Source organism: Lissotriton vulgaris, chromosome 3_1, assembly GCF_964263255.1.
Source record: "Lissotriton vulgaris chromosome 3_1, aLisVul1.2, whole genome shotgun sequence".
In the NCBI taxonomy this organism is placed as follows: Eukaryota; Metazoa; Chordata; class Amphibia; order Caudata; family Salamandridae; genus Lissotriton; species Lissotriton vulgaris.
This window is the reverse complement of record NC_141689.1, coordinates 335824642-335852278: the sequence shown is the minus strand read 5'-3', so window position 1 is coordinate 335852278 and position 27637 is coordinate 335824642. Positions and strand designations below refer to the sequence as shown.

The 27637-nt window shown below is 46.2% G+C and overlaps 1 protein-coding gene across 2 annotated transcripts in view; it reads right to left on the bottom strand.

The window, feature by feature from the left end:
- The window catches only part of NIPBL (NIPBL cohesin loading factor), a 1086041-nt gene that overhangs the window by 856722 nt on the left and 201682 nt on the right, over window positions 1–27637 (bottom strand). For both annotated transcript variants that reach the window (XM_086960544.1, XM_086960543.1), the window contains exon 9: window positions 17566–17717. In XM_086960544.1, coding sequence (XP_086816670.1) covers window positions 17566–17717 — 152 coding nt within the window. The remainder of the gene's footprint in view (window positions 1–17565; window positions 17718–27637) is intronic.

Genomic DNA, 27637 nt, shown 5'->3' with positions numbered 1-27637 from the left:
TGCCGTTCCGATCCTGCCCACTTCTACCACTTGTCGGCATATACTATTTTATCACTTTTACAGAGCGCGCTGTATTGGTTTTTGTGGCATAAAAATAAAGCAGCATGCTGCGTCTAAGTGAAAAAACAGTGTATATCAACTTCGTTAACAAAAGTGAACAGGCATTTGTGGCGCCATTCTTTGTAGCTCAATCACGAAGGGACAGATTCTGGCCCCACAAAGCTGCCCAGCCACCTGTAGACTTGAATCCAATTAATCAAATCTATATCCATTTTTTCCTTTGCTCATTTTCTTCAAATTTTTTTTTCAAAGGTATGTTTATTGACATTTTGAAACACAAAAAACATGCGACAATCCCGCACATCGTCCCACACAGGGTAGCATTGAAAACACAGCCCGAGAGTAGCATTTTAAGCCAGATAAAGATCCCTTTGGTCAGACCCCTAACATACAGAGTAGATCTCTGGAAGGTGCAGTTCCCAACATTTAAGGGGAATACCAAACGGCTTGCAATTTAAGTGGGAGATCGTTGAAAGTTCAGGGCGAATGTCCTCACAGCGGCTCGGCTGATAACCTATGTTCCCCAGGTAAGAACTGACAGCTGCCACCCTACGCTGAGAAAATCGGAAACCTTCCGCGTGCAAGTTCCTTGGTAGGCAATGTCATAGATGAACAATATGAGGGAAGTCACACTGACAACAACAGAACACAATAAAACTCCCTCCCTCCCCACATCCCTCCCCCCTCCCTATAGGTGGTAGCAACTTACAGAGGACAAAGATCAAGACGTGTAGGGTCAGGAGCTCACAGTTGAAATAGGTGGAAGGCTCTAACGCTAGCAGGACACACTGCAGACGGAAGACCCTAGGAGAGGAAAGCGACCAGTGGGCCCCAGAGAAATTTAAAGTTCTTAAAATCATCCATAAAGATGTCAGCCATCCTCTCCAAACTCAACAGTCTCCATAGTCGCGAATGCCAAAGGAAGGTGGCTGGTGCCTTCTTACTTTTCCACGCCGCGGCCAGGGTGAGCTTGGCCACCCCGATGCTGAGCCACATAATCCGCTTGTCTGCCTTAGTCCGATGTTCGAGATAAGGATCACGGAGACCTAGTAAGGTAGAGGCCATTGAAGTAGGAATGGGGTATCCCAACATATCCTTAATTTGGGCAAGAATTTCCTCCCAGAACGGACGGATAGTGGGGCAGTCCCACCAAATATGCTGAAAGTCCCCTAAAAGCCCACATCCCCTCCAACATCTATCGGAAGTGCCAGGAAATATCAGTCTCGCTTGGCGGGGTGTAGGTACCAATCCATCATGGTTTTCATGAGCGCCTCCCTAAGTTCCACGGAAGGATTAAACTTGGCTATGTCTGACCATAAGTGTGTCCACTCCGCGTCAGAAATGTGCTGTTGAAGGATCCCCTCCCACATGGACATGTATCGAGGCCTTGGGGAAATTGCAGTGGAAAGTAGGAACCCATATATAAAAGTGATGGCACCCTTCATGGAGGAAGTCTTGGTCAGGAAGGCTTCGAACTTCGTGAGGGGCAGTGTAGCTGCATAGCTCACCTGAGAGGACAGCGCCTAGTGAAGTAATTTAGTGTGGTGGTATCGCTCATTCTCTTGAACCCCGTAGTCCCTCCTACAGCTGTCAAAGGTGAGCAGGTCAAAGTTATGGAATAGGTGTGTTAGTGCCAGACAACCTCCCTCTTTCCAAGCCTCAAAGGGGCCCTCGGTCAACGCTGGGGGGAAGGCGGGGATTAAGTGTATGGGCGTAAAGGGGGAGGAGAAGGTAGTCCACCTGTCATCCTTGGAGACTGAATCCCAAACCTTCAAGGTGGTGCTAGTGGCGGTACTGATATAAGCATTTTTAGGCCTGTCGCTCTTGGGCTTCCATACCAAATCCCAGATCGTCCTCCCTGTAACACTCCGATCCATGTGTAACCAGTGTTTTTCTGATTCCTGTTGTTCTTAAGCGCCTTGAGACCCCCTGGGTATGTAGTGTGCTATATAAATCCTCTGACTTGACTTGACTTGACTTGACCACTCCACTAGTACTCGGACTTGTTGCGCTTTATAATACAAATGAAGATCAGGTAGCCCTACGCCTCCCTCCCTCCTCGGCCTGCGCAGGATGGTGAAGGAGAAGCATGCTCGATCCCCTTGCCAGATAAAGCGTAACATCATAGATTTCATTTTCCTGGAAAAATTCCCCGTCGAGTTCAATGGGCAGGGCCTGGAACAAGTACAATAGTTTGGGAAGAAGGGACATTGGCTTCCATTGGGTCAGGTCGGCCTTAATCTTAGCTAAGAGCGGGGGAAGTTGGCAGAGTAAAGATTCCCCAACGTGGGGGTCAAGTGGATCCCCAGGTACTGAATAGAGGAGTCGGCCCACGGGAGGGTTGTTAGCGACTTGAGATGGAGGACTTCAGATTGGGGGAGTGTGAGGTTAAAGACGTAAGATTTGTCATAGTTGATTTTGAACCCCGCCACCGCTTCAAAGCGCTCCAGGTCCGCTTGCACGTGGGGAAGGGAGTGGGCCGGATCAGAGAGGGAGTGGAGGACATCGTCCGCAAAGAGAGTGATCTTCTGTGACTCCCTAGTGAAGGGTAGGCCGTGGATGTCGGGGTTGGCTCTCACCGCCAGTGCTAATGGTTCAATGCTTAGGGCAAAAAGCAGAGGCGATAGGGAACATCCCTGCCTAGTGCCCCGTGAGTGTTCAAAAAATGAAGACAGGTGCCCATTCACCGCTACTCTGGACCTGGGGGAGAGGTAGTTCGCCCGAATCATTGTCAAAAACTTAAAGGAGAAGCCAAAGGCGGCTAACGTCTGGAATAAAAAAAAACAGTCCACCCAATCAAACGCCTTCTCGGCATCAAGCCCCACCAGAACTGCAGGGATTTTGAATTTATTGGCCTTTTCAATCAAGTGTATCACCCACCTCGTATTGTCACCCCTTAATGAACCCTGATTGGTCCGGGTATATGAGTACCGGCATCAGGTCGTTGAGCCGTTGAGCAATGATAGATAAGTAAAGTTTCGCATACAGATTCAACAGGGCAATCGGCCTATAGGAGGCACACTTACTAGGGTCTTTCCCCGGTTTGGGTACGATAGATATTAGAGCTTCAGCCATCGTGCCAGAGGTCTCACTCTCGTCCGCCATGCTGTTGAACAACCAGACTAAGTACGGGCAGAGTTCAGAGGCAAAGGTCTTATAGAAAATGGGCCTGTACCCATCTGCCCCCGGAGCCTTATGGGATGTCAAGGCCTTAATGGCAGTCAGCACCTCTTCCCTGGTGAAGGGAGCAGAGAGCGTTTCCATTCCGCTGACACCTGGGGCAGCGTTATCGTCTGCAGATACTCTTTTTGCGCGGCAGCATCTAGAGGGTCTCCTGAATAAAGGGTCTTGTAGAAGGCCCCAAAGATCTCAGCCTTTGCCTCATCTTGGTGTATCATTACCCCAGAGTGTCCTGAATCCCCCAATGTATTCCCGCTCCCTCTTATCCCGAAGCTGCCTAGCGAGGTGCTTCCCTACCTTGTTACCAAGGGAGTAGGAAAGACGTCTTAATTTTAGCAGAGTATATTCAGCCCTGTTATTGTAATGCGCCCGGAGTTTACCTCTACCTGCCGTTAGCTGCCACAATGCTTGTCTGAAGGGGTTCTCCTTGTGTGCTTTCTCAAGAGTGGAGAGCTCCTCCTCTAATTGCTCCCTTTACCCGACCACGCTGTCTATTAAGAGCAGCATTCAGGGTCATGCACTGCCGGCGAACACGCGCTTTAAAGGCATCCCATGTGGTGAAGACTGAGGTCTTCCCCGGATCATTAAGTGCAAAAAACTCAGATATAACTCCTCTCAGAGTGTTACAGGAGGTTTTGTCCCGAACCAGAGACGCCGGGAAATACCATCTAGGGCTGGCCTTAATCTTCACGCCCCAATGAAGGCACACTGCGAGCAAAGTATGGTCGGAAACGGACAGTGGAAAAATCTTGGCCTCGTGGAGGTTGCCTCGGAGGGACTGACTCGGGCAGAAATTGTCAAGTCGGGAATAAGAGCGATGGACGTGAGAGAAAAAAGTGTAATCTCTAGATTGGGGGTATAGGGAGCGCCATGCATCAAAAAGGCCCATGTCTAAAATCTTCTGTTGCGTGTCAGAGGAAAACGAGCCCATGTCGAATCTCTGTGAGTGAGTGCTATCTAGGTCTTTCTGCCACACCAGATTAAAGTCCCCCATAATAATCAATGGCCCTTCAGCAAAATCTATGACTTTCCCCAAAAGGGTTTGGAGGAATCCATTCTGGCCAGTGTTAAGTGCATATACTACAAGAAAGGTGCAAAGTCTGCCCTGCAGGAGGCCCTTCACCATGACCAAGCGCCCCTCCTTATCACTCTGTACACCCACTGGCTGGAAGTGCAGGGCCGAGCGAAACATATGGGCCACTCCCCTCTGTTTCGTGGGGGCAGAGGACCTATAAATCAGTGGGAACTGCTTGTGCTTAAGGCATGAGTCTTCTGATTTAGCCAAATGGGTCTCTTTAAGGCCAACTACATCTAACTGGTGGTCAATTATATATTTCCAAATCTTTTGGCGCTTCTGGGGAGAATTCAGCCCCTTAACATTCCACGTCCCTAGAGTAAGTGGCATCATCGATAGGACTAACGACAGAGCTCTTCAGAGGCCGCCCAACCCAACCATCTACACTGAGCGGTCGAATGGCTGATTCCCCCATCCTCCATCTCACCCCAAGTACCAATTGTGTCATGAAGCCGCCCAAACAAGCCAAATCCATCCCCCTCCGTGTGTGTCCCCCCCCCCGCATACCCCCCTCCACTGACCCACCATGCATTTGAGGACACCCTCAACCAGCTCCAAGCCGTAAACGATCAATCCCCTGCTACCACCACTACCCTCCCCAACCCACCCCCCTAACCCTCGCATAACCCCAAGAAGAAAATCACAATACAATAAGTAAAATAAGACAGGCCCCAAGGACAGGGGGACATGGCACCAGTCAAAATTCCTCCAGTTCGTGATATCTGACTCCCTCATGAGCAAGGACATAAAGCACAAGTGTTACCTCGTAGAGGTAGCCCCCTACGGCGCCTGCAACCGACCCTCTCGGGGCCTCACAAGGCTGCTTTAAAGTCGTCCGTTGCTGCTTCAGTTACTAGGGCCACAGAAGCAACCGCAGCACCTCTCTCCTGCATGCTTGCTGATAAGTGGGGCCTTCTTGCCGGCACAGGCCTGCCCACTCTTTGCCAATCTGCAGAGCGTCGCCGTCTGTTAGAGGAGCCACCACCGGAGGAGTCAGGCCGCTCCAAACCCAAAAGGTCCAAAGCCTCTGCCAAGGAGCGTACCTGGACCAGCTTGTTCTGCCACCTGAAGAAAAGCCGGAATAGAGCACATTTTGCACTTGTAGGTGTGTGGTGACAGGCTTCACTTCCCGCCGTTTCAGCAGAGTAGAAGCCACCAGATCCTGAAATAACACGGGCGATGACCCCGGAATTGAAGGGGATTGAAGTTGCATGCCTTGCGGAGGATCCGCTCCTTCAGTTGAAAGTCATGGACGCACACCAAAATATCAGGGAGAGGGGCTTTGGGACCTCGTGGTAATCTAACACTATGCACTCGGTCCATCCGTATGACTTGCAGGTCCTCCTCATTCAGGATATGCTTGAAAAGTGCCTCCACATACTCCCGCAAGTCCGACCCCTCTCCTTTCCAAGGCACTGCACGAATCCTAATGTTGTTGCGGCGGGACCTATTCTCCAAGTCCTCAGTATGGGCTTGTAGATCTAGGTTCTGCTCCGTCAGACGAATCACGTCTTGCTGAAGTCGATGGATGTCCTCTGCCGTCCTCACGTCGTGCTCCTCCAATGTTGCAACACGCTCCCCCACTCCATCTACGTCCCTCCGCACCTCACGCAGATCAGACGCCAGCTGGGAGCGCAGCTCCGATATGTCTTCTTTAATGGCTGTTGCCTAGTCCCGAAGCGAAATAGATATGGGGGAAGGGGGGCACTACGTCCGTCCAGTGCCGCCTGCCCTCCACATAGCAGTGAAGGTCTCTAAACCATACAACCGGCGAGGCCCCAAGCTCAGTGTCCAGGCCCCTTCTAGCAGACCAGCCGCTTCCAGCTTCAGTTCACCACACAGCCCTTCCTTCTGCACCAGTGTTCCAGGTTATAAGCACACGTAGGAAGCTATAAGCAACACCAGACCAGCGTTGCCTCGATGCCCCTACCTTCCCGAGGGCCAACAGAAACCGCCACCAGCCAGGATCAGGGGTCTGTCCAGTCTTCCCCAGCGGCTCCGCTGTGTTATGTTATGTTATGGGTGTCTTATATAGCGCTCGGCTACTCCGAGGAGTGTCCCGGCGCTTTCTGACCCACAGCTGAAACAGAAAAGAAAAGGATAAAAAAGGGGAAAACAGACCATTCACTGACCATAGAGCCATGTTTTCAAACCTTTCCTAAAGGCCAGAAGGTTTGAGGTACAGCGGAGGAACAGGGGGAGAGTGTTCCATAACTTGGGAGCAAGATGTTTGAAAGAGCGCCCCCCCCGCTCCAGTCCCCACCTTCCCTTGAGCACCGATGTGTGCCCGGCGTAGTTCACCTCCCGGTGGACGCCACTCCTGCTAGGCCGCCAGCTTCGCTGCTCCCGTTCATCGGGCTGCACAGCACTCCCCCTGCCAGAGAGGGTCGGGCCCGCTCGCAGGCCCCTTCTCCGTTACCCCAGCTTGCCACAGTACAGGAGGTCACCACTCCGCCCAGGCTCCAGGCCCCATGGCCGCAAGGCGCGAGAGTCGGCAGGCCTCCCAACACCGAAGACCACGGTAGGAACAGGCTATGCCGTCCCCGGTAAGCGGTGCCGCTTCTCACCACCTCCCTGCTTACGCCGCAATGCGCTCCGGAGTCTCTGGGCACACCCCCGGCCGAGTCGCAAGGCCTCATCGGGAAGTCAGGAAGGGAAGGGGGGGGGGGGCATGGGAGAGGACAGGGGGGGTTCCGCACGCCAGGCCACAGGAGCGATCCCGCTCCAGCCGTTGGGCAGCGCACCTCACCACGGCCGCAGTTCCGCTTCTTCCTGCCGCTGGGCCCAGATTACCACCCAGGCGGCGCGCAGGTGCAGGCCGCACGTCTGGTTATCCGGCTTCAACAGTCCGCCGTGGTGAAATGGAGGACCGGAGCTCGGCGGGGCAGCAACGGAGCACCAGGCAACCCGATTTAGTGTCTGGGTGGGCGCCGATGAGGGTGCTAAACAAAGCGATGCTTCTCAAGGCGCCGGAGGGACTGTAAAGCACAGTCCTGCCATCTTGGCCACGCCCCCATTTTCTTCCATTTTAATCCTTGTTTATTCTTGTTGTTCAATTCATTTTATCCAAATAGTTACACCATCCAAAATCCACAAACTCTAGGCATGGGATTCATTTCATGTCATGTTTTATTACGTATGTTTTTTATAAACAAGGGAACCCCACTTAGTAGAACCTGGGGTGGAATGATGCTTTTTCAGTCACAATGGTTCAGTATTTGGCCTGATTAGGTCCTAGAGGACAGGTATGGGTAGCGAGTATTCAATAAACGCTAGGGAGCAAAGACTGTAGGTATAGGTAGAAAAAGTTATTTATTTTGATCTTTTCTTCTTTGGGTATACATAAATATTTATACTTATACTGTATTTCAGGTGCTCAGGTGAATAGTACGGTGCAGGACGTGACAAAAGTGAACAAAGTGAACGGACTGTCACACAACAACAACAAGGTTACAAAACAAGTATATACAATAGAAAGAGTAAAAATCCTTGGGTATGTCGACGGCGTTTCGATCTATGTAACTTTAGCTCATCATCAGGACTGATGAGCTTCCTGAAACTTGCCAAGGCATTTTCAGGCAAGGGTGATATTTGGATACTGAAGTTGAAGGTTGCTTTCTGGAGAGAATATAGTAGTTAATGAAAATGTTCTCTCAATTAGATGATCCAGGTAGCGCTCGGTCACTTTAACTTAGACGAGGGTCCTACTTGGATTGAATGTTTAAGCAGAGCGAGGGAAAATGTTTGTGCGTTATCCTCGCTGTGGAAATGTCAATTACGGGCGCCTAAAAAGTTGAATTTCGGCGATATTTTGAGCAGGTAGGGGGTCTGCTTGAGCGCGTTCGTCGCTATGCAAATAATGGTTTTTGGCACATTCATTTTGGCGCGTTCGCGGAGCAGGTAGGGGGTCCGAGTCTCTCACCAGCCGTTACTCACCTATACCTACAGTCTTTGCTCCCTAGCGTTTATTGAATACTCGCTACCCATACCTGTCCTCTAGGACCTTATCAGGCCAAATACTGAACCATTGTGACTGAAAAAGCATGTTTTATTACGTAAGCCCAATGCATTTCAGGAGTTCCACTCCCTTCGTCAGGGGGGTCTAGAAATACAAGTCGATAAATACATTTATTTACATTATGCCAATGAATCCATTACGATCTAATTATACACAATGGTCTCTCAGAAAACAACTAAATAATCTCTGCATCCTGCGTTTCTAATAGTAAATAGTACATCTATTTAAAGACTTGCGCTATTAATTTTTCCTGACTGCTTAGTTATCGAAACCTAAACACTCCCCGTAACTGTATTCCAAATCATGCAAATGTTAAACTCACAACAATCATCCCCGGTCACATATCGTGCGCTTACCGTGACATGCAGACAGAACATTAGGGTAAAATAGTGGTTTCTCGTTCTACAATCAAAGATTCCATCTCTTCTATTTATCTAGCGTGCAGTCGCACGCATATTCTATTCAAAATGCAACCTCATGCAACACTTTTCGAACCACCGTATTTAAGTCTGTCCTCGACCACCATTATGCTCTACAGGTGATGGCTTGCATGCGTCAGTTACGTATAAACTCCATTTAAAAAAAACTGCAAGCTATGTATGCTGCTTCGTTTCCCACAGATTACTTAAAGTCCTAGAATGCAGTTCCTAATGTGTAAGTTCACCTAAACATTTTTTACGCCGTAGTTTCTTTTCATGATTAAAAGCTAAAACCCATTCCGTAATAAGAAAACGTACATCTGTTTTGTGTTAAACACGTGCGTTCAAACATGAATGTTTTTAACAAGAGTTATACTGTGATGACTAAGCATATATAATGCTATATTTTGTCCCAAAGTGGCACGAAACTCATCCCATGCTTAAAAAGTCCTACTATTCACTCATTTCTTTGCTTTCCATGCAAGTCAACAAGTTCTTGATGAGTGCAATCTCTTGTGAGACGAAAAAGTTCATGCAATGAATTTACTATAAATGAGATGCACAATGAGAATTATTCAAAGTAGATCCCTCTGGGAACAGTATGCATCTGTTCTTGGCATGTAGAGCTGCAGAGGTGTACACTATGCATTAGATCGCCACCTGGTGTTGTCTTCTTGGAAGAAGTCTTTGTAGTCACGAGATAGGTGACTCCTCCCTTGGACAATACTGCGCATGGGCATCGGCTCCATCCTTAGATTGTTTTTCGCTATGATGGGAAATGATGGAGTTAGTAGAAGTAAAGAAAAAAGGATGTCCATGCGTGTGCATCTGAGCAAGATGAAAAACTGGAACGGATACAAGTCCCGGGGAGGTGGGAGGGCGTGTACAACTCTGCAGCTCTACATGCCAAGAACAGATGCATACTGGTAAGTAGCATTTTCCGTTCGAGGCATAGGAGCTGCAGATTTTACACTATGTATTGATTGTGCAGCAGTGTCTCCCTTAGCGGTGGTCACCTGTATCCGTTACAGTAGTTTGAAACAGAGTTCTAAGGACAGCCTGGCCTACTGCAGCTTGCTGCTTGGCTTGCACGTCAACACAATAGTGTTTCGTGAAGGTGTGTGGTGTAGACCATGTTGCTGCCTTGCATATGTCCTCTAGGGGTATGTTTCCTAAGAAAGCTATAGAGGCTCCTAGTTTGCGAGTGGAGTGCGCTCTAGGAGGAACTGTTAATGTACGTTTAGCTTTAATACAGCATATTTGTGTACACTTTACAATCCACCTTGCAATCCCACCTTTTGAGATGGGGTTGCCTTTGTGTGGAGGAGAGAAAAATACAAACAGTTGTTTTGTCTTTCGAAAGGATTTAGTTCTATCTATATAGTATAAAAGAGCCCTTTTAACCCTTTCGATGCTCATGACGAGCTCAGCTCGTCATGATGCACAGTTGAGCTGTGCTGATGACGAGCTGAGCTCGTCATGAATCATGTACTAAAGCATTTTCCAGCACAGGGGGGGAAAACGCCTAGCAGCCAAGGTGTTAACATCTAATGTGTGTAAAGCCCTTTCCACTACAGAGTCTGGGTTTTTGAAGAACACAGGTAACTCTACAGATTGATTTAGGTGAAAAGGAGTGATGGCCTTTGAAAGACATTTTGGATTATATCTAAGAACCACTTTGTTAGGATGTATTTGAAAAAATGGTTCTTGTATAGTGAAAGCTTGTATCTCACTTACTCTTCTGAGAGAGATAATGGCAACAAGGAAAGCTGTTTTCAGGTTAGGAATTGCAGTTCACATTTATGTAGAGGCTCGAAAGGGGGCCCCATGAGTCTTGTAAGGACAAGATTCAGGTTCCACACAGGAGAAGGTGGCAATCTGGGTGGGATTATTCTTTTTAATCCTTCCATGAATGCTTTGATTGTAGTCACTCTGAAGAGAGACAGATATTGCCTGTTTTGTAAATAGAGTTATATTAAAGGTGGGTGACCCAATAAACCCTTGCGAGCTTGGGCTGAAATATGATATAAGAAAAATTGCTTACAAGGGAATTGTTTTCGAAAATTATTCAGAAACAGGAGGTTGATCGATCTTGACTGAAAAAACTTAGGTCCAACTTAATTCAATTCAAACCTGTTTTCATCTAAATGGAAACTTGCAAACTCATAATGAAAAAAGCTACACGGGAAGTAGAATTTATAGAGAATCTCTTTATATCAAATTTTTCATTTTATACGGTACAATTTCTTTAAAAATGTGAAAATTAATCAACAATGTACAAGTGGACAAGACAGACTAGTTGTTCTTAAAATCCACTTGCGTTGAAGCCTACTCTTTTTTAAGTTAAATCACAACTGATCTTGTTCAATGTATACAAAGATGACGCTGTGACGAATTGATCAAAAAGGCAAAAAATGTGGTCTCATATGTCGACGTTTCGGCCTTATTATTGACAAATCATCAAGGCCATCCTCAGGACTTTCAATCTTTAGTAAAATGTGACCCCCTCCTGGATCTCCACTCGATCGTCACCGACCGCGCAGTTCGTGTGGGACCCTAGGTTCAAGAGTTCCTTCTGTTTTGAACACCTGTAAGGTGTTCCGCTAACAGATGTATGTTTTGAAGAATGGCCCATCTCCAAATGTTCTGCGCAAGCTGGGACAGTTGCAGAGAGTGTGTCCCCCCTGTTTTTGTATATAGTACATGGCTGTCATATTGTAAGTCCGGATTAGGACAGCTTTGTTTTGCACTTGAAGATGAAAAGTCTTGAGTGCTACGAATATTGCCAGCAGCTCTAGATGGTTGATATGGAACAGTTTCTGTTGATTGTTCCATTGACCCTGAGTTGTGTGATGTAAGAGATGGCCTCCCCATCCTGTGAGGGATGTGTCTGTTGTGAGCACTACTTGTGGAACAGGCTCGAGGAACGGTCGCCCCTTTGTCAAGTTTTTGGTGCTCCACCACTGCAGAGAGCGATGCGTGCGGCTGTCGACCAACACAAGGTCTTTTAGTTGACCTTGAGCTTGGTTCCACTGTTGTGCTAGGCACTCTTATAGTGGGCGCATTTGCAATCTTGCGTGTGGTACTATGAAGATGCAAGATGCCATCATGCCCATTAGTCTCATGAACACCATGGTTTGCAGAGACTGTGGGTGTTGAAAAGTGGCAACTAAGGCTTGAATGCTTTGTATCTTGGCTGGACTGGGATACGCTAGGGCTGTAGACGTGTTTAGTGTAGCCCCTAGATACTAATGTACATGCGAAGGCTGCAGGTGCAACTTGGTGTAGTTTATTGTAAACCCTAAGTCGTGCAACGTTTGAACTGTCTGATGTGTGTGTTGGACACACTGAATGAATGACTTTGCTTTTATGAGCCAGTCGTCTAGATAATGGAGGACATGTATTTGTTGTCTTCTGAGATGTGCTGCTACCACTGCTAGGCACTTTGTGAAAACTTGTGGTGCCGTAGTCACTCCGAATGGAAGTACTTTGAACTGATAGTGTTGTCCTTCCAGTACAAACCTTAGATACTTTGTGAGCAGGATGTATGGGGATATGGAAATAGGCGTCCTTTAAATCTAGTGTTGTAAGGAAGTCGCCTTGTTGCAGAAGTGGAAGAAAATGATCTGATTGTATGTAATGGCTGAGGGGCCTGAGGTCGAGAATTGGCCTTAGTGTTCCGTCCTTCTTGGGAATTAGAAAGTACAGCGAGTAAACCACTCTTCCTTGTTCTTATAAAGGAAGTATTTGAATAACATCTTTTTGTAGAAGTGATAGAACGTCCTGTTGAAGCAGAGTCAGATGTTCTGTAGACATTGGACGCTGTCTGGAGCTATGGTTGGAGGGGTTGCTGTAAGTTCTAGGCAGTAGCCATGTTGGATATTCTTTCTAACCATCTTGTCGGTTGTAATGGAGTTCCAGACAGGCAGGAACTGTGTAAATCTGCCCCCTACAGGAGTGGAATGCTGTGGGGGAGCAGAGGGAAGTCACTGTTTTGTAGCGGAAGAGAATCGGTTGCTATTGTTACCGCGACCTCTTCCTTTGTTATTATTGCCTCTGTATCCTCCTCTAAAGTATCCCTTGTTATAGGACGTTTGTGATTTGAAAGATGTTGTAGTGTCTGCTCCAGTTTGTTTGGAGCCTCCCCTGTAGAAAGAGCGACGAAAGGAGCTTCTAGCTGGTGTGGACTGTAAAGCCCCCATAGACTTTGCTGTGTCGGTGTCTTTCTTCATTTTTTCCAGTGTAGTGTCTACTTCTGGGCCAAATAACCGGTTCTGATTAAATGGTTGGTTTAAAATGGTGGTTTGCACTTCTTGTTTAAACCCTGAAATGCGTAACCACGCATGTCTCTTAAGTATGACGCTGGTATTTACAGCTCTAGATGTTGTGTCTGCGACATCTAGCGCGCATTTTATAGAGGCACTGGATATTAGCTTGCCTTCCTGTATAAGGTCATTTGTTTGATCTTTGTACTGATCTGGTAGGTGCTCAAGTAGTTTTTCTAATTGATCATAATGAGCCCTATCGTAACGAGAGAGGAGGGCTTGTGTATTTGCTATACGCCAAATGTTTGTAGCTTGTGCAGCTATTCTTTTACCTGACGAATCAATCACTTTTGATTCCTTGTAAGGTGGGGGTGCTTCGCCAGAAGTTTGAGAGTTTGCCCTTTTTCTAGCATTGGCCACAACTAATGAGTCTAGTGGTAGGTGGCCTTTAATGTAGACTGGATCTGTGGGTGCCGGTCTATATTTTTTAATCGATTCTTGGGTTTAATATTGTAGTGCGTACAGGGTCTTTAAAAACCTCTGGAGCGTGTTTGAAGACCCCCTTGATCATGGGAAGAATTTGAGCAGACCGCTGAGACTGCTCAAAGGTATCTAGGAGAAAATCCTCCTCAATGTCATCGGAATGCATAGGGACTCCATGGTAAAAAGCATCTCTGTTTAACAGATGACCAAAACCAATGGTATCTTTGTGGAGGGGAAGGTTTTTATGTGTAGGACTGCGGTTCAGGAAAGTCAGGCACATATTGTGGGTTTGTAAAGTCCCATATAGGCACATTTTTGGGTTTGAAAAGTCCCATATACCCTCATCTCCATGGTATGAATCAGGTTCTTGCATGTCCTCCCCTCCACCCAATTTGTATTCATCATCATTCTGCTGTGGGGAATGTGATAATGGAGAATGTACAGGAGAGATTTGAAGTGATACGTGAGGAGGAACAGGAGAAGAAGGAAGAGGAGGTATAGGAGAGGAAGGGTGCATAGGAGATGTTGCACAGTCCTTTTTCTTGGCAGGAACCACAGGTGTGGGTGGTGCATCTGCTCGTCTCTTCTTGTGAGGTGTAGCACCTACATGACCTGTCTTTGGGTCTATGTAGATTTTCTTTTGTCGAGGATCTGGCCGAAAAAGTTCCTCCGCACTCTACAACCTTCTTGGGCGTCGGTTTTTTCGGTACCAGGGGAGGTTGTCGTGTGTCTTTAGCCCTGGGAGGTGTTATAACGTCCTGTGGCATAGTTTTCGGTGCCGTGTCGGTTTCGGCTTTATAGGCATGTTCGAGGATTGGGGCACCTCGGAAATAGGCTTTGTGTTCTTCGGCACCGAAGATGTAGAAGTGAACGGCTTCGGAGCCGGTGCTTCTTTCGGTTTCGGTACGTCTTTATGTTTCGGTGCCGGTACTATTTTAGGCAAGCAAAGACCAGAGCACACAAATAAGGGTAAGTTATTGTGAGGGTTATCACATGTATTCAGACACAAAGGATAAGATCGTAACCAGATCGTTCTCCCAAAGTTTTTTATTTCTATTCACAACTGGTGCGCCTATCAAAAGGAGATCCACCAGAGAAAAAGAGGCCAACCGACACGTGTTTCGTCAACGGAATTTACCGTGACTCTTCAGGACTGATCTCGTGTGAGAATAAAGCGATATCGGGGGACCGGTGATACTTCCAACCCGGTCCTAGTCGGGTTAAGTCCTAGTCGGGTTAAGTGAGAAAAACAGACCTGAACGGCCGTTTTCTGAAGGATATTCTTTGTAAATCAAAGTAAAATGCGACGGGCGGGTGATGCCGTCTGTAGAGACAGCTATGGCTGTGTGCCAAAGCTAAGTCGGAGCGATTAGCGGTTGCCGGATATTATAGGCTTTGGTGCCGAAGGGTCTTTGGCTTCGGCGCCGAGGCATCTTTATTTTTCGTGCCGGTAGAAGAGATTTGCTCGGTGTCGAGGCACTAGAAGGCTTAGTTGTTTTCTTCGGAGCCGGGCTGGGAGGCGGGGCTTTCGAAGCAGGTATTCGGTCTCGACTGGGCCCTTTGGGCGGAGTGCTGACCTTTGCCTTCAGTTTGGGCAGAATATATGGTGCAGGGGCAGTAGTACTCATGCGCTGACCAGATGGAATGGAGTCATCTGAGTCGTCTGCCTATGATACGATCTGGAGATCAGGCGAGTCTTCTTCGGGAACGAGGGGAACTCTTCGTCGAAGATGTCTTCCGGTGCTGGAGCTGATCTCCTCATTTCGTGTGGACGGGCTCTCCGATCCCGGATGGTTTTCTTCAATCGGAAGAATGCACAAGCTGTGCAGGTCAACTCGTCGTGTTCGGGCGACAGACAGAGGTTGCAGACTTTGCGGTGGTCGCTATGTGGAAACTTTGCTCGACATACCGGGCATCTTTTTAATTGAGTTCTTTCCATGTGGTGTAGGCTGCACGGTGCCTGTAGGCCCAATGGCCCGTGTCAATGACCAGAATGGAACTGATGGCGTTGAAAGTATCGTAGTCGATGTCGAGGGTAGTTTTTAGAAGATTGAGGAAGTTCTACGCTTTGAAGTTACTGAAAAGTGGTTTTCTAATCGGAGCGGAGAAAATTTTATCTGAACCCAGTGGCGGAAAAAAACAATCTAAGAATGGAACCGATGCCCATGCACAGTATTGTCCAAGGGAGGAGTCACCTACCTGACTTCTTCCAAGAAGACAACAACCTGCAATCATCCGAGCCCAACACCAGGTGGCGATCTAATGCATAGTGTACAACCTGCAGCTCATATGCCTCGAACATCGTTTTTTTTTTCATTCAGGGGAAACTACTTTTAATACAACACCTACTTACCTGGCTCTTCAAAGAATATGGCACAATATAGTAACAGGGACAATCATCACAGCGCTAAATGCCTAAGCTGGACTTAGTTAATCCTCTTAAGCTAACAAAGTTTAAACACTCACCAGCCGGTCCTTCTCAGCACCAAACACAATGACTGTCTTTGCTTCAGGCTCGACTCCACTCCTCATGTGTGCTGCGAGCATGTAAGTAATGATCTCACCTCCGTCAGATCCTGTCGTACCCCGGGACTCCAGAGCCAATCTAATGCTGCTCCTTTTGCGGTTTGTTAGGAAACAGTAAGAGAGCAGCGCAAGGGTTGGCTTGGTCAGGCGCTACCAGCGCTCATTTGGAGCCTTCGGGCTGTGGCAGCAATCCCCTGGGCTCCTACCTTGTGGAGGTAGGTACGGGTTCAAGTGCAGGTCTGGCTTGTCATAACAACCCCGCTTTACACAAAAGCGGCCAAGCACCTGTTAACCATCAAGCAGGCTCGAAGCGTTGGTACAGACACGTAAACCTTTGCAAATTCTTAAAGGACACTTACACATGTCCTTGACATTTTGAAGGAGAAATGCTCCCAAGTATACACATGGCTGTACATACATAATAGGAGGAGCTGGTAGGGACCTCCCTCCAACTCACCGCCCCCTCGTACCCCCTATCTGGGGACAAGTAAAAATGCCTCTCTTTCCACTACAATTACGTTGAACCCACTTTCACATAACAGTCTGGGTATATGGACTTTAACTTCTAAAGGCAGGGTGCACTTTGGGTGCTCTGGCAGGGTGCGAAGCCAGCTATCTTAGAAAAGAGGAGTGGAGTCCAGTATACTTACTGGCCTGTCTAATTTACCAGGAAAAAAATACACAGGGCTACAAAGAAAAAATATATAAGTGTGGCAGCACTGCTTCACAAAGCCATACAGAGGACTTTCGTTCCAACATTTGACATTTACTGTTGGTTGTAAATTGAAGTATTTTACAGCATATAAATGTAACAAATGGGTTTTTGCAAGCCAGTTTGATAATTGCAGGGCATTAAAGTACACATAATGGATGGTCTCTATAAAACACACATCATAAGGTATTCTGTTACGATATGTCTCTAGTTTAATACTCAGGCCTAGGCTGGCTAAAGATCTCTAGATGCTGGGCAACTCTAGGTTGAAAAATGTTAGGCTTCTGTGAGAAGGAACCTAAGAGACGCACTTGACATGATCTCATCTTCTGCCTGTTCTTCTCCTATGCATAATGTCAATCCACCCATCTGGGTTACTGTTCACAGAGAGGTATGTGGCAGTGCAGGATGGTAGGAAATTTGCTATCACTGTGTGTAGTACAAACTTCATGCAAAGTGGCAGTTTGCTTCACAAACAGGACAGAAACAGTCCAGATTACACATGAAAGACACTAGTAGATAACGAGCAATTCAGGATAGTAAAGAAAAATTACTAATGTGAGTCAATAAAGCATATATTTATCTAAAACTCCCACAAAATTGTATATGTACATTAACCTTTGTGGGAGGTATGAATTAATGCCTTAAAGTTGTAGTGTTCTTGCGACCTATGTAGACATTTTCCATACAATGTTATGCTTTAGATATTAGCCCCACCACAATGGCAGGACGATTCAGTGTTTAATTTGATCAATAATAATCTTTTATCACTATTTTAAAATCAAGCCACATACTCTATCAAATAATATTCTAACAAACCATCATACCTGCAATATAGTGGTGTCCGTCAGGAGCTGGATCTCTAGCAATTCCGACAAGCTGATAACAACATCACATACTTTGTTATAAAGCATGATAATAACTCTTTGCTTGTGGGTTGAACCTTTCGCTCGCTTCGCTTTTGAACTTAACAGGCCACCTAGAAAAAAGAACAGAAATAGTCATCTAACAATGCAAAATGTCATGCAATTAGAATATACCTAGACAAAAATCAGCATTACATTAATGTTGAGTAAAAAAAACTATTAAATCTCTAGGAAAAGATGAATCACTATTTCTAGTATTGTGCATTCCCCCAGTAAACTTCTGAACCATAAAAAAAACACAGCAGGCACTTTATTTTTCCACTTTCCTGTTTGAAATCAGAGCTGAGTTTCCACTAAGACAACAAGGGGCATCCAAAATTTGGCACCATTCTAAGAACAGTTGTTACAGGATACTTTATTCTAGGCTATACAGTTGTCAGCATGGAGAGCCGATAGTAAATACCCAGGAAGTTGCCTTCTTAACGGTAATTCTATGGAGAGAGTATTTACTACACCACCTTAGTTCAGGGTACCATCAGTCTGCAAAACTATGGCCTCTGCCATTTGTGGAGGCTGTATGCAGTAAGAGGGATTTGCTCTCCATGTGCTTAGAGAATGATAGAGTCCACTTAAATTTGGCAAATGCGGTTATATAGGTCGTGTTTGTCCAAGGAGCATATGACAGCCTACAGATAATACTGCACATGGCCACCCTCTTTAAAACCTGTTATAATTTCTAGGTGGGTGAAAGATGAGCTGCCAGCCCATTTACTGCTGTAAACGTTAGTCCGAAAAAACTTGAAACTACCATGTGCCAGTTAATTTTGATTACTTGCGTTTGTTTTTTATAAGTAAAGATTAACGTTGGTATATCACAAGGAATGGTTCACGTGATTCTAGAAGACAACCTGCAAAATGAAAAGTTAATCATCTTTAATCTTAGTTCTCAGGGGAAATCATTATAAATCATAAGTATTGACATGACCCACTGAAGTGCAGGATTACGGAGGCCATTTTAAGCAAACATATATTTTTGACAGACTACTGAAATGGTGGTTTTGTTTCATTAAGCTTTAAAAAAAAAAAAAGAAGTCTATTAAAAGTATTGGGAAATTCAACCGGTCTGGCATGGCAAGCCTGACTTTTAATTTTACATACTGTAGGAAGCTGGCTGTCTATATGGTATCCACAAATATCAAAAAAGGGAGTGTAGAGGTAATTAAGTAGAATCCTCCTCCTGTACACATTTATAAACCAAAATGATTCTACCCTAGATACGTTGTTTATATATCTTTTATATCTAATATTTTGTGATGTGGTGTACAAGAACAGGTAGCTTATCAGGGAGTTGCCCTGAGGAAGCACTATGTGTTTTTAAAATACCCCTCACACACTGAGTCCCATAGTGTCATGCTTCATCATAGGGTCTTCCCGTCCCCCTATGGGGCGGGGCGTGCTTCAACCAACGAATATGTGGGAGAACTTGATTTTGTAATAGGCTATGTGTGGTGTGGGTAGTGAGAGTGGTAGGGGTTGCGATAGTGAAAAAAGAGGGTCTTTAAAAATTCCTGGCTAGTAGAAAAAATATATTTTATTCTCTTCTCTAGCTGGAATGGTTAAAAAGGGGTTGAGTAGGGTGTATGTACTATACCCTACCTGGTCGACATGTTTCGTATGCAGTCCCCCCTGTTTTACTCATCAGGACCAAATATGATCCCTACTACACTCGAAAAAATGTACTAAACTCTTATATGTAATAAGCCTATTGTCCTAAAAACAGATTGCAAAAATAGGCTAATCTGTTTTAAAGGGTTATCATAGTACCCCCCAAAAAAGACCAATTTGGCATACTGTTCCCTCTTTGAAAAACAGGACTTGTGAGCTTGCATCGGGGGAAGGGGTGTGCTTCAATGGAGAACAATGTCCAGCATTCAGCCCTCACCTCGGCAAATGTCACCGTGCAGATCTGTGTCTATATGATATGCCATTAGGCAGTTATACCGTGCACAGAATCAAGAAATTCCCCAGAAGTATACAAGGCTCAATGTATACCCAAGTGCTCTATTAGTGGTAGTGTGGGCGATAAGCCTTAGGCCTAACAGAGGAGTGCAAAACATTTATTGCACAACACTGACCAATAAAGGGGACACAACTCAAAAAGGAGATCCACATCAATTAAATAAAAATAAGCTTTGTTTGAGTTTTGTGTGAAGACCAGGTATTTTTTTCAGGAAAAATGCTTCAGACTTTTGAAAGACGACATTCAGTGCAATGTTTGAACAGTTCAATGTTATCCTATGGACAAAAACAATAATGAGGTTAAATAGGTAAGTATCTGACTTGTAGTTCTAGTCTTCGGGACCAAAGGTCAGCAAGGGGCAAGTGAGTACCAAAAATGCACCACCAGGGGCACAGGGGTGGTCCTATGCATAGGTCAGAAACTAAGTTTAGCCCAATACGTTTCAATGGAGACTGGGGGTGCTAGAAGCCACATTGATTGCAGGGCCAAGCTTTGGGGATTAGAGCAAGCACGAGGGGGCCACAAAGCAGCACCAAACATACACCACCAGCGGCACTGGGGAGGCCGGATACAGGGTGCAAATACAGCATTGGGTGCCCAATGCTCTTCAATGGAGAACTTGCATCGAACAAACAGGCTGAAGGCATTGCATCAGAAGTTGCAAGAGGGAGACTAACGACAGCAGAGGTAGGTAGGTATGCGGAGGGTCATAGTGGTACAGTCAGTTCAGCTCACTAAGGCCCTAGGGCTTTGTGTTCAGGGGTGCCTTTAGATGTCGGAGTCTTCTTACCGGAACCGTTTGCGTTCAGGGGGAGCCTCTGGATTCAAATTAAAGGCGCTGTCGTGGAGTTCAGAAAGGGTCTGCCAATGCTGGACTTGGTCAAGATCGCCGGGGAACCTGCTGCAGCTCGAACGTCCACCTGGACTCAAGACGGATGCAGCGGGTGCAGAGTGGACAGGAATTGCGAACCTCTAGGGCACCAGAGTCCTGTGTATAGATTTATTGGGGACAGAGGCACTGTCTCTGGAGTCCCTGTTTTTTGTCAAAGGGCAGACAGACTTCCTCGGGTTCTGGAAGTCGCTGGCTGCAGGACAGGTGTGGTCTTCTTTGAAGCAGGAGACAGGCCAGTAGGGCAGGGGCCAAGTCAGTAGTTATCCTCAGGCTTCATTGCATGGCGTCTTCATCATCGTCCTTAGGTCAGCGGGGAACTAGTTTCTCGGTCAGGGGGAGCCACCAAAATACTAAATTTAGGGGCTTTTTAGGCAAGAGGCAGGTAGGGTCAATGGGCACCTTACCAGGGGTGACTACACCCTCAATTATGCCAGCATCCTGTGGGAGGGTTCGAAAGTCCACTCTTTAGCCCATGTGCCACAAGGGTCCATTCTCAACCAGCTGTTATTCAATATCTACGTAAGACCACTTGCTTAGTTGGCTGAAAAATCTGGACTGTATTTACTCTCATGCAGATGATTCCCAAATGATGTTCTCGTTATCTGCTCATAACACTGCTACTACCTATGTACTCAAAACCGGAAAAATAAAGCAGCTTGGATGCAATTTAATTTTTTGAAATTGAACGGAGAGAAAACAGAGATACTGATAGTAGGAAAACAGAAAAATCTCTGGAGCCAGCAGCATTGGCCGTGCAAAATGGGTGTTCTTCCATCTCCCTCATCGCAAGTACGCAACTTAGGTGTGCTAATTGATGAGACCCTCAGTATGCAGTCAGTTAAAGTTGCAGCCACTTGTTTTACCATCATCAAATGGCTGCGAAAAATCAGCTGGATGCTACTAGAAGCGACCTGAAAATCTGTATTCAATGCCTTGATTACATCAAGGCTCGACTACGGTAATGTGCTTTATGTGGGAGAAAACAAATCTGTAAATCATAGATTACAGGTGGCTCAAAATGCTGCAGTCAGGCTACTATGTAGAGTTCCTAAGACCTCATCTATTTCAACGCACCGACGTAAACTTCACTGGCTGAAAATTCAGAGCAGAGTAAAATTTAAGACACTCACCTATAGGCATAAAATTAAATCAGGAATTGCCCTTAGTTACCTTCTTGCTCTGGCTAAACCATATATCCCATCTCGTAATCTACGAGCAGCCAAGCAAGCAAGATTTGTCGTCCCCAAATTCAAACTGGCCTGGATGGGAGGAAAATCCTTTGCACATTTAGGGTCCGCACTCGAATTCACTCCCTGTCAAGCTCCGAAATGAGACAAATTACATCACCTTCCGCAAGTCACTTAAAACCTGGTTGTTTGGTGAATAAAATTCTATGGTTTCCTGCTGTCTCTACTATTCTGTCTGCGCCAGGAAACCGTTTTTGGGTAGCTGTCGCGCAATACAAATTCCAAAAACGAACTAACTAGCCTAGCTCTGATTGGAGGGGTCTCCCATCTTCAAGATGGCAGAGACTGAAAGATATGCTTCACTTCGCCTTCTGCATCCCTAGGGGTGGAGTTGGCAGAGGTAAGCAGATCTATTCTCCCATGGTTTCCCACCCTAAGTGAGGGTTTATATTAGGGCTGCCATCTGCTGCTAGCAGAGCCTGGGGGTCGCATTACAAAGGTGGCTGGCTTTTGAAGCTTCCCTCTTCGAGCACTTGCCCATCCTTGGGGAGAAGGTGTGACACCTCTGCCCAGGATGTGCATTGTTTCTCGTCACAGAGAGCAGGGGCTCTCTACCCAGGGGAGCAGAAACATGTCTGGTGGAGGCAGGCTGCCTACAAGCAGTATGTGACAATCCAGGGCTGGTATGTTTTCAGGGGCACCTCTGCGGTGCCCTTTAGGTACGTTACAATAAATCCAACACTGGCATCAGTGTGGGTTTATTGAGAATAGTAGTTTGTTACCAAACACTCCTGTGTTCAGTGAAGCCACCATGATACTGTCAAACAAAAGTTGTTGTTTCAACCCCATGTACTCTTCAAGGCTCTACTGGCACTAACATAATTTAGGAATAGACCTTAATATTGTAGGGGCACATTTGCTCATGCAGATATGCACACACCTGTGATCTAGCGCACCCTGCCTTAGGGCTGGTAAGGACTGCTAGAAGGGTGATTTATCTATTTCTTAGACAGTGCTAGTTGGCTTGGCATACAGGCAGTATTGAGAATTGAATTAAAAATCCAGTCACTGAACTTAGGTAGGAGGCTTTCATTTAATTTTTTACTTCTCAGTCCCAGTATTATTGGTTCTTTTCATTAAACTGGGTTTCATTCCTCATTGTTAGTACGTATTCCAGTAACTTTTCCAATATGGCAGCGGGTCTTCTGAGCCGCCTTAGCTTTTCAGCCTTGTACAGTCACACGATCGGGGTGGCGTCTTACTCCTATTAGTACAACTCCTCATTCGGCAACGGGACCTTATTGTGATTCTAATCGCGAAATTTAGGCACGAACTTCCGTGGTTGTTGGTGTCTGTTTTTCAACGGGTGTGGCAGATAATCTTAGCACGATGGCAGCAGTTGCGTTACAGCTAGTTTTCATGTTTCCTAGAGATCCCAGCAGTTTCGTGTTTCATCGACCTTTAACTTGATCGTATTTCAGGTATTGACTGTGGGCTCTATTTGCATTTTCGTGTTTGTCGCATTGGTTCACTTCAGTATTACAGTCTGTGGCTTTCTTTTTATAGAACGTGCATTCTCAGGCTTGTACAGGTACTCAGCTATTCGGTTTCTGCTATTTATTTTATCCCATCTTGCTCAGCTTCACTCCCCACTTACTATGGTCTTTCGTCCACAGTGTTTTTTTTCATGAACATGGACTACTGCTTTTCAACCTTGAAGTTACTAGCTCGTTTCTTCAGAGGTATCAGGTCATCTAATTTATTGTCAGCCACATACCTTTCTTCGTTTTCTTCACATTTTCATGCACTTTATGAAATGGGTGACAGTGTAATCTTACTGTTCAGGTTTTTTCTGAATACACGGGGTTATCCGGTGGCCTCTCCTGTGTGTAGTTCACAATCCTGGTAGTATTTGATAAGCATCATCCTGCATAAATATTGTATTTCTTCGTTTTTGCTCTTCAACATGAGAATGTATCTATTTTCTTTTATTACAGTGGCCCCTGAGGAAGGGACCGGGTCTCCCGAAATGCATCGGCCTATATTGAAATGCTTTTTGTTGTAAAAACACTTGAAAGCCAAAATGATGCAATTAACACACATAATGAAATGATTTATGCTTTATGTATAAATGGTGTATGTATATTATGGTTGTTTCAATTTACATGTTGACTGTCTAATAACCAAAACTACCACTATATGATAAAATTTGTTGTTTGAAGTTTTTTTTTGTTGAACCATATAGAGCATGGTGTTACAATTTTAATTATTTTTTTTAATAGATAGCTTGAAATGTTCAATCGTTTATTGTAGTGCACACAGTTACTCAAGTGAGTGTTCCCTTGATTGTGACACAGGCAGTATTTCATGTCAACTATCATTTTGTCTGCACCAGGCCATGTATGCTGCAGTGGCAGTCTGCATGGCTAGATGATGGGTCTCTAGGAGACCCTCTTCAGTCCCAATACCCTTGGCACCCAGGTACCATTCACTATGTGTAAGAAACTGGCTCTGTATATATTCCACTGTACCAAAGTCGAAGGGTCTCCAGAGGTTTGGCAGAGGCTAAAGCTAGATAGAACCTTACTCTCTAAAGTGGTAGCTTCGTCGAGCAGTAAGGCAGTATAAGAGGACAGTGTAAAGGATTTGATGTACACACTCAGTCAGCATATGGTCTCACATACTCAAGAACTGAACTCTAGGCCAATTGCTTTGTATAAAAATATACTGTTTTATTTCTAGAAGCAAGCAAGCCTGGTACAAGTAAGCATACAAATAGTTTTCAGTAGTAAATTACTTGTATGAACACAGTTCAAAATAGCAGTTGAACTTGTACTGGTTTTTGGTTACAGTTTTAAGAAAGCAGTTTGCAACACATTGCAGGTATGGTACATTCAATTGGATGTGCTTCTTAAGTAAAATGCAGTTAATTACTTTTCAGATTACTTTTGCTAACACAGGACTGGATCCTAGATTCAGTTCAGGGTCATTTCCTGAAAACAGGTGAGTAAATGCATTTTGGTTAAAGGTATGATTTTTGAGGATTATTATCGTATTTCAAAAGATGACACTTCAAAACTTTTTCACATAGAATCACCAATTTTATCCTATGGGAGGAAATTCACTTAGCAGGTAAGTTAGGATATCATTACTTTTTCTTACTCTGTGATGGGTCCTGGATTCAGCACTGGGACATTTCCTGAAAACAGTTGAGAAAATGTGTTTTCAAAAGTCGACACTTGGAAACTTTTTGGGAGAAAAAGTGTCAATGTTATCCTATGAGGAAAAATGGGTTATCGGTTTCAAGGTAAGTAATCGGTCTTTTGAGTTAGGGTTCTGGGGTTAGACTCAGGGGTCTCCTAGGGTCAGAGATGCACTGTTGTTGCACCCTCAGCGGCACTCGGGCGACCTGGTGCAGTGTGTTGTAGCCCAAGGTTATCCAATGGGGGATAGGAGAACTCTGGTTGGTGGCGGCTGGCAAGCAGGCCACACACAGGGTTGTGGGAGCAATGGGAATTCTCCAGGCCAAAGAAACACTGCAGGCTCGGGACGAGTATCTTCCAGGAGTGACCACCACTTCGAGGGGTAAGTTGGGATGTAGAGGGATGGTTAGGCACTGCTGAGTTGGGCACACAAGGCTGTGGGGCGTCCGGTGCAGGGGTGCCTTTGGACGTCAAATTTTCTTACCCGCTCTGGTCGCGGAGGGGGGCCCTCTGGATTGAGGCTGCAGGTCTTGTCTGGAGGCTGGAGGCAGGTCAGGGGTCGCTGGATCTTGGGTAAGGATCGACCGGGGGGGGGCTCCTCTTGGTGTTTGTTCACTCAAACAAAGGCCGGGCTCGCTGGGTGCAGAGTGTGCTGGATTCGCGGTTCCTGGTTGGCACCAGAAGCTGCAGTTCAAACACGTCCGGTGTTCACGGGAGAAACAGCTTGGGAAGTGAATGCAGGCAGATCCCGGGGTTTGTGAGTTTGCTGGCCGCTGGACATGCCTGGATTTCGCAGTTGCATATTCGAGGGGAAACAGGCCTGTAGGGCTGGGGCCGAGTCAGTAGGCGTCATCCTCTTGTTCGCTCTGCACGGCTTCTCGTCCTTTTTTGTCATTGCTGGATCTGAGGAAGGAAGGTTCAGGGTGCCCCATAATACTAAATGTAGGGGCTTTACAGGTAGGTAAAGGTCAGGGACCAATGAGTCCCTTCCCTGGAGTGGGTACACCCCCTATTCTGCCACTCTCCAGTGGGAGGGGGCAGGAGCCTGTCCCTGGTTGGCTGGGTCCCCCCATCCTCAAGATGGAGGGTACTCGAGGTTGTGCTTCACCTCGCCTCCCATACCCTAGGGGTGGAGTTGGCAGAGGAGAGTACACCTCTCTTCCCCACATTCTTTTTCCCGCTGAGTCTCCCGCCCAAAATGGGGGGTAGAACCAGTGTGGACCAGTTGCTGAGTAAAGCAAGTGGTCTGAAGAGGCTCCCAAAGGCGTAAGCCTTTGAAGCTTCTCCTTCATGAACCCTACCCATCCTGGGAGAGGAGGTTTGGCACCTTGTCCCAGTATGTGCATTGTTTCAGACCCCTGAAAGCGGCAAGCTCTCGACCTAGGGGCCCAGAAACATGTCTAGGGAGGGCAGCCTCGCAGCCACTCAGTCAGGTCACTGGGAGCTGGTCGAGTTTCTGGGGGCATCTCTAAGATGCCCTCTGTCGAGCATTTTACATTAAATCCCACACTGGCATCAGTGTGGGTTTAATGTGCTGAAAAGTTTGATACCAAACTTCTCAGTCTTGAGTGTAGTCATTATGGTGCTGTGGAGTTCGTAATGACAACCTCCCAGCACCATATACTCTTAATCGCAACACTGCACTTACAGTGCCCAGGAATGGACCTGGGAACTGTAGGGGTACAGGACTCCTGCACCTGTACCCTCACCACTGGCATAGGGCACCCAGCTAGAGGGGTGAATGATGTATGCCAGGCAAGTGTGTTGTGGGCATGGCACACAGGGATGTGTGCCATGTCTACTCTTTGTTTCGTTCTGCACCAAGACATGCAGCCTGCCAAGGCAGTGAGTGTGTCAGGGTACAGGTCCTCTAAGGGTGGCACGATAAGTGCTTAAGTGCTGCAGCCCTTAGGGACCTTCTCTGGTCACAATGCCCTGGGTACCATTTACCAGTGGCTGACATGTGGCCAGAGATGCCAATTGGGTTTAGGCTTCCATGCAGTTTTAGGGAAGGAACACAGGCCCTGGGTATCTGATTGGCAGGAGCCCAGGGCACACTCAGTCAAAGTACATCAGCAAGTCAGCAAAAAATGGGGGCATACCATGCAAGAAAGAGGGCACTTTCTTACATAAAGGACTTACAGGGGGGCCTGAAGGGCCAAATGGGGAATAGTATTTAGGGAAAGAACAATGGTACTGGGAACCTGGACAGCAGGGACCCAGTTCTCTGTAGTCAAAGTTGCATCAAAAGCCAGGCAAAAAGTGTGTGTGTGTGTGGGGGGGGGGGGGGGGGGGGGGGGTTACTGCAACAGCATTTTATCACACTTCTTTTGTTTGCAAACATATGCAATAGTCATTGAAGTTTCAAATGCATTAAAAGGTTAAAAAAGCCATTGTTTATTAAGGCCTGCATATTTGCGAAATATAATAAATGAAAAATGGCCCATCATAAAAAAAACTATTAAACGAATGCAGAAGTAAAAACAGATGGTCAACCAGTCCTGATACTAAAGTACACCTTTTTCGAAGAAGATTTGCACATAAGCAACAGCTAAACCTCATTCACATTGAAGACCGCCTACTGCTTAATTGGACTAACCCCCTGCTCCATGCTGAAGGATGTGGTGTGCAGAAGCAAAATGTAAATGCACTTAAAAAGCCCAAAGGAGAAAGACGGCAGGCTTCGAGTCCAACAATGTACATATATGCAAGTATTTTTTATTAGAATAGT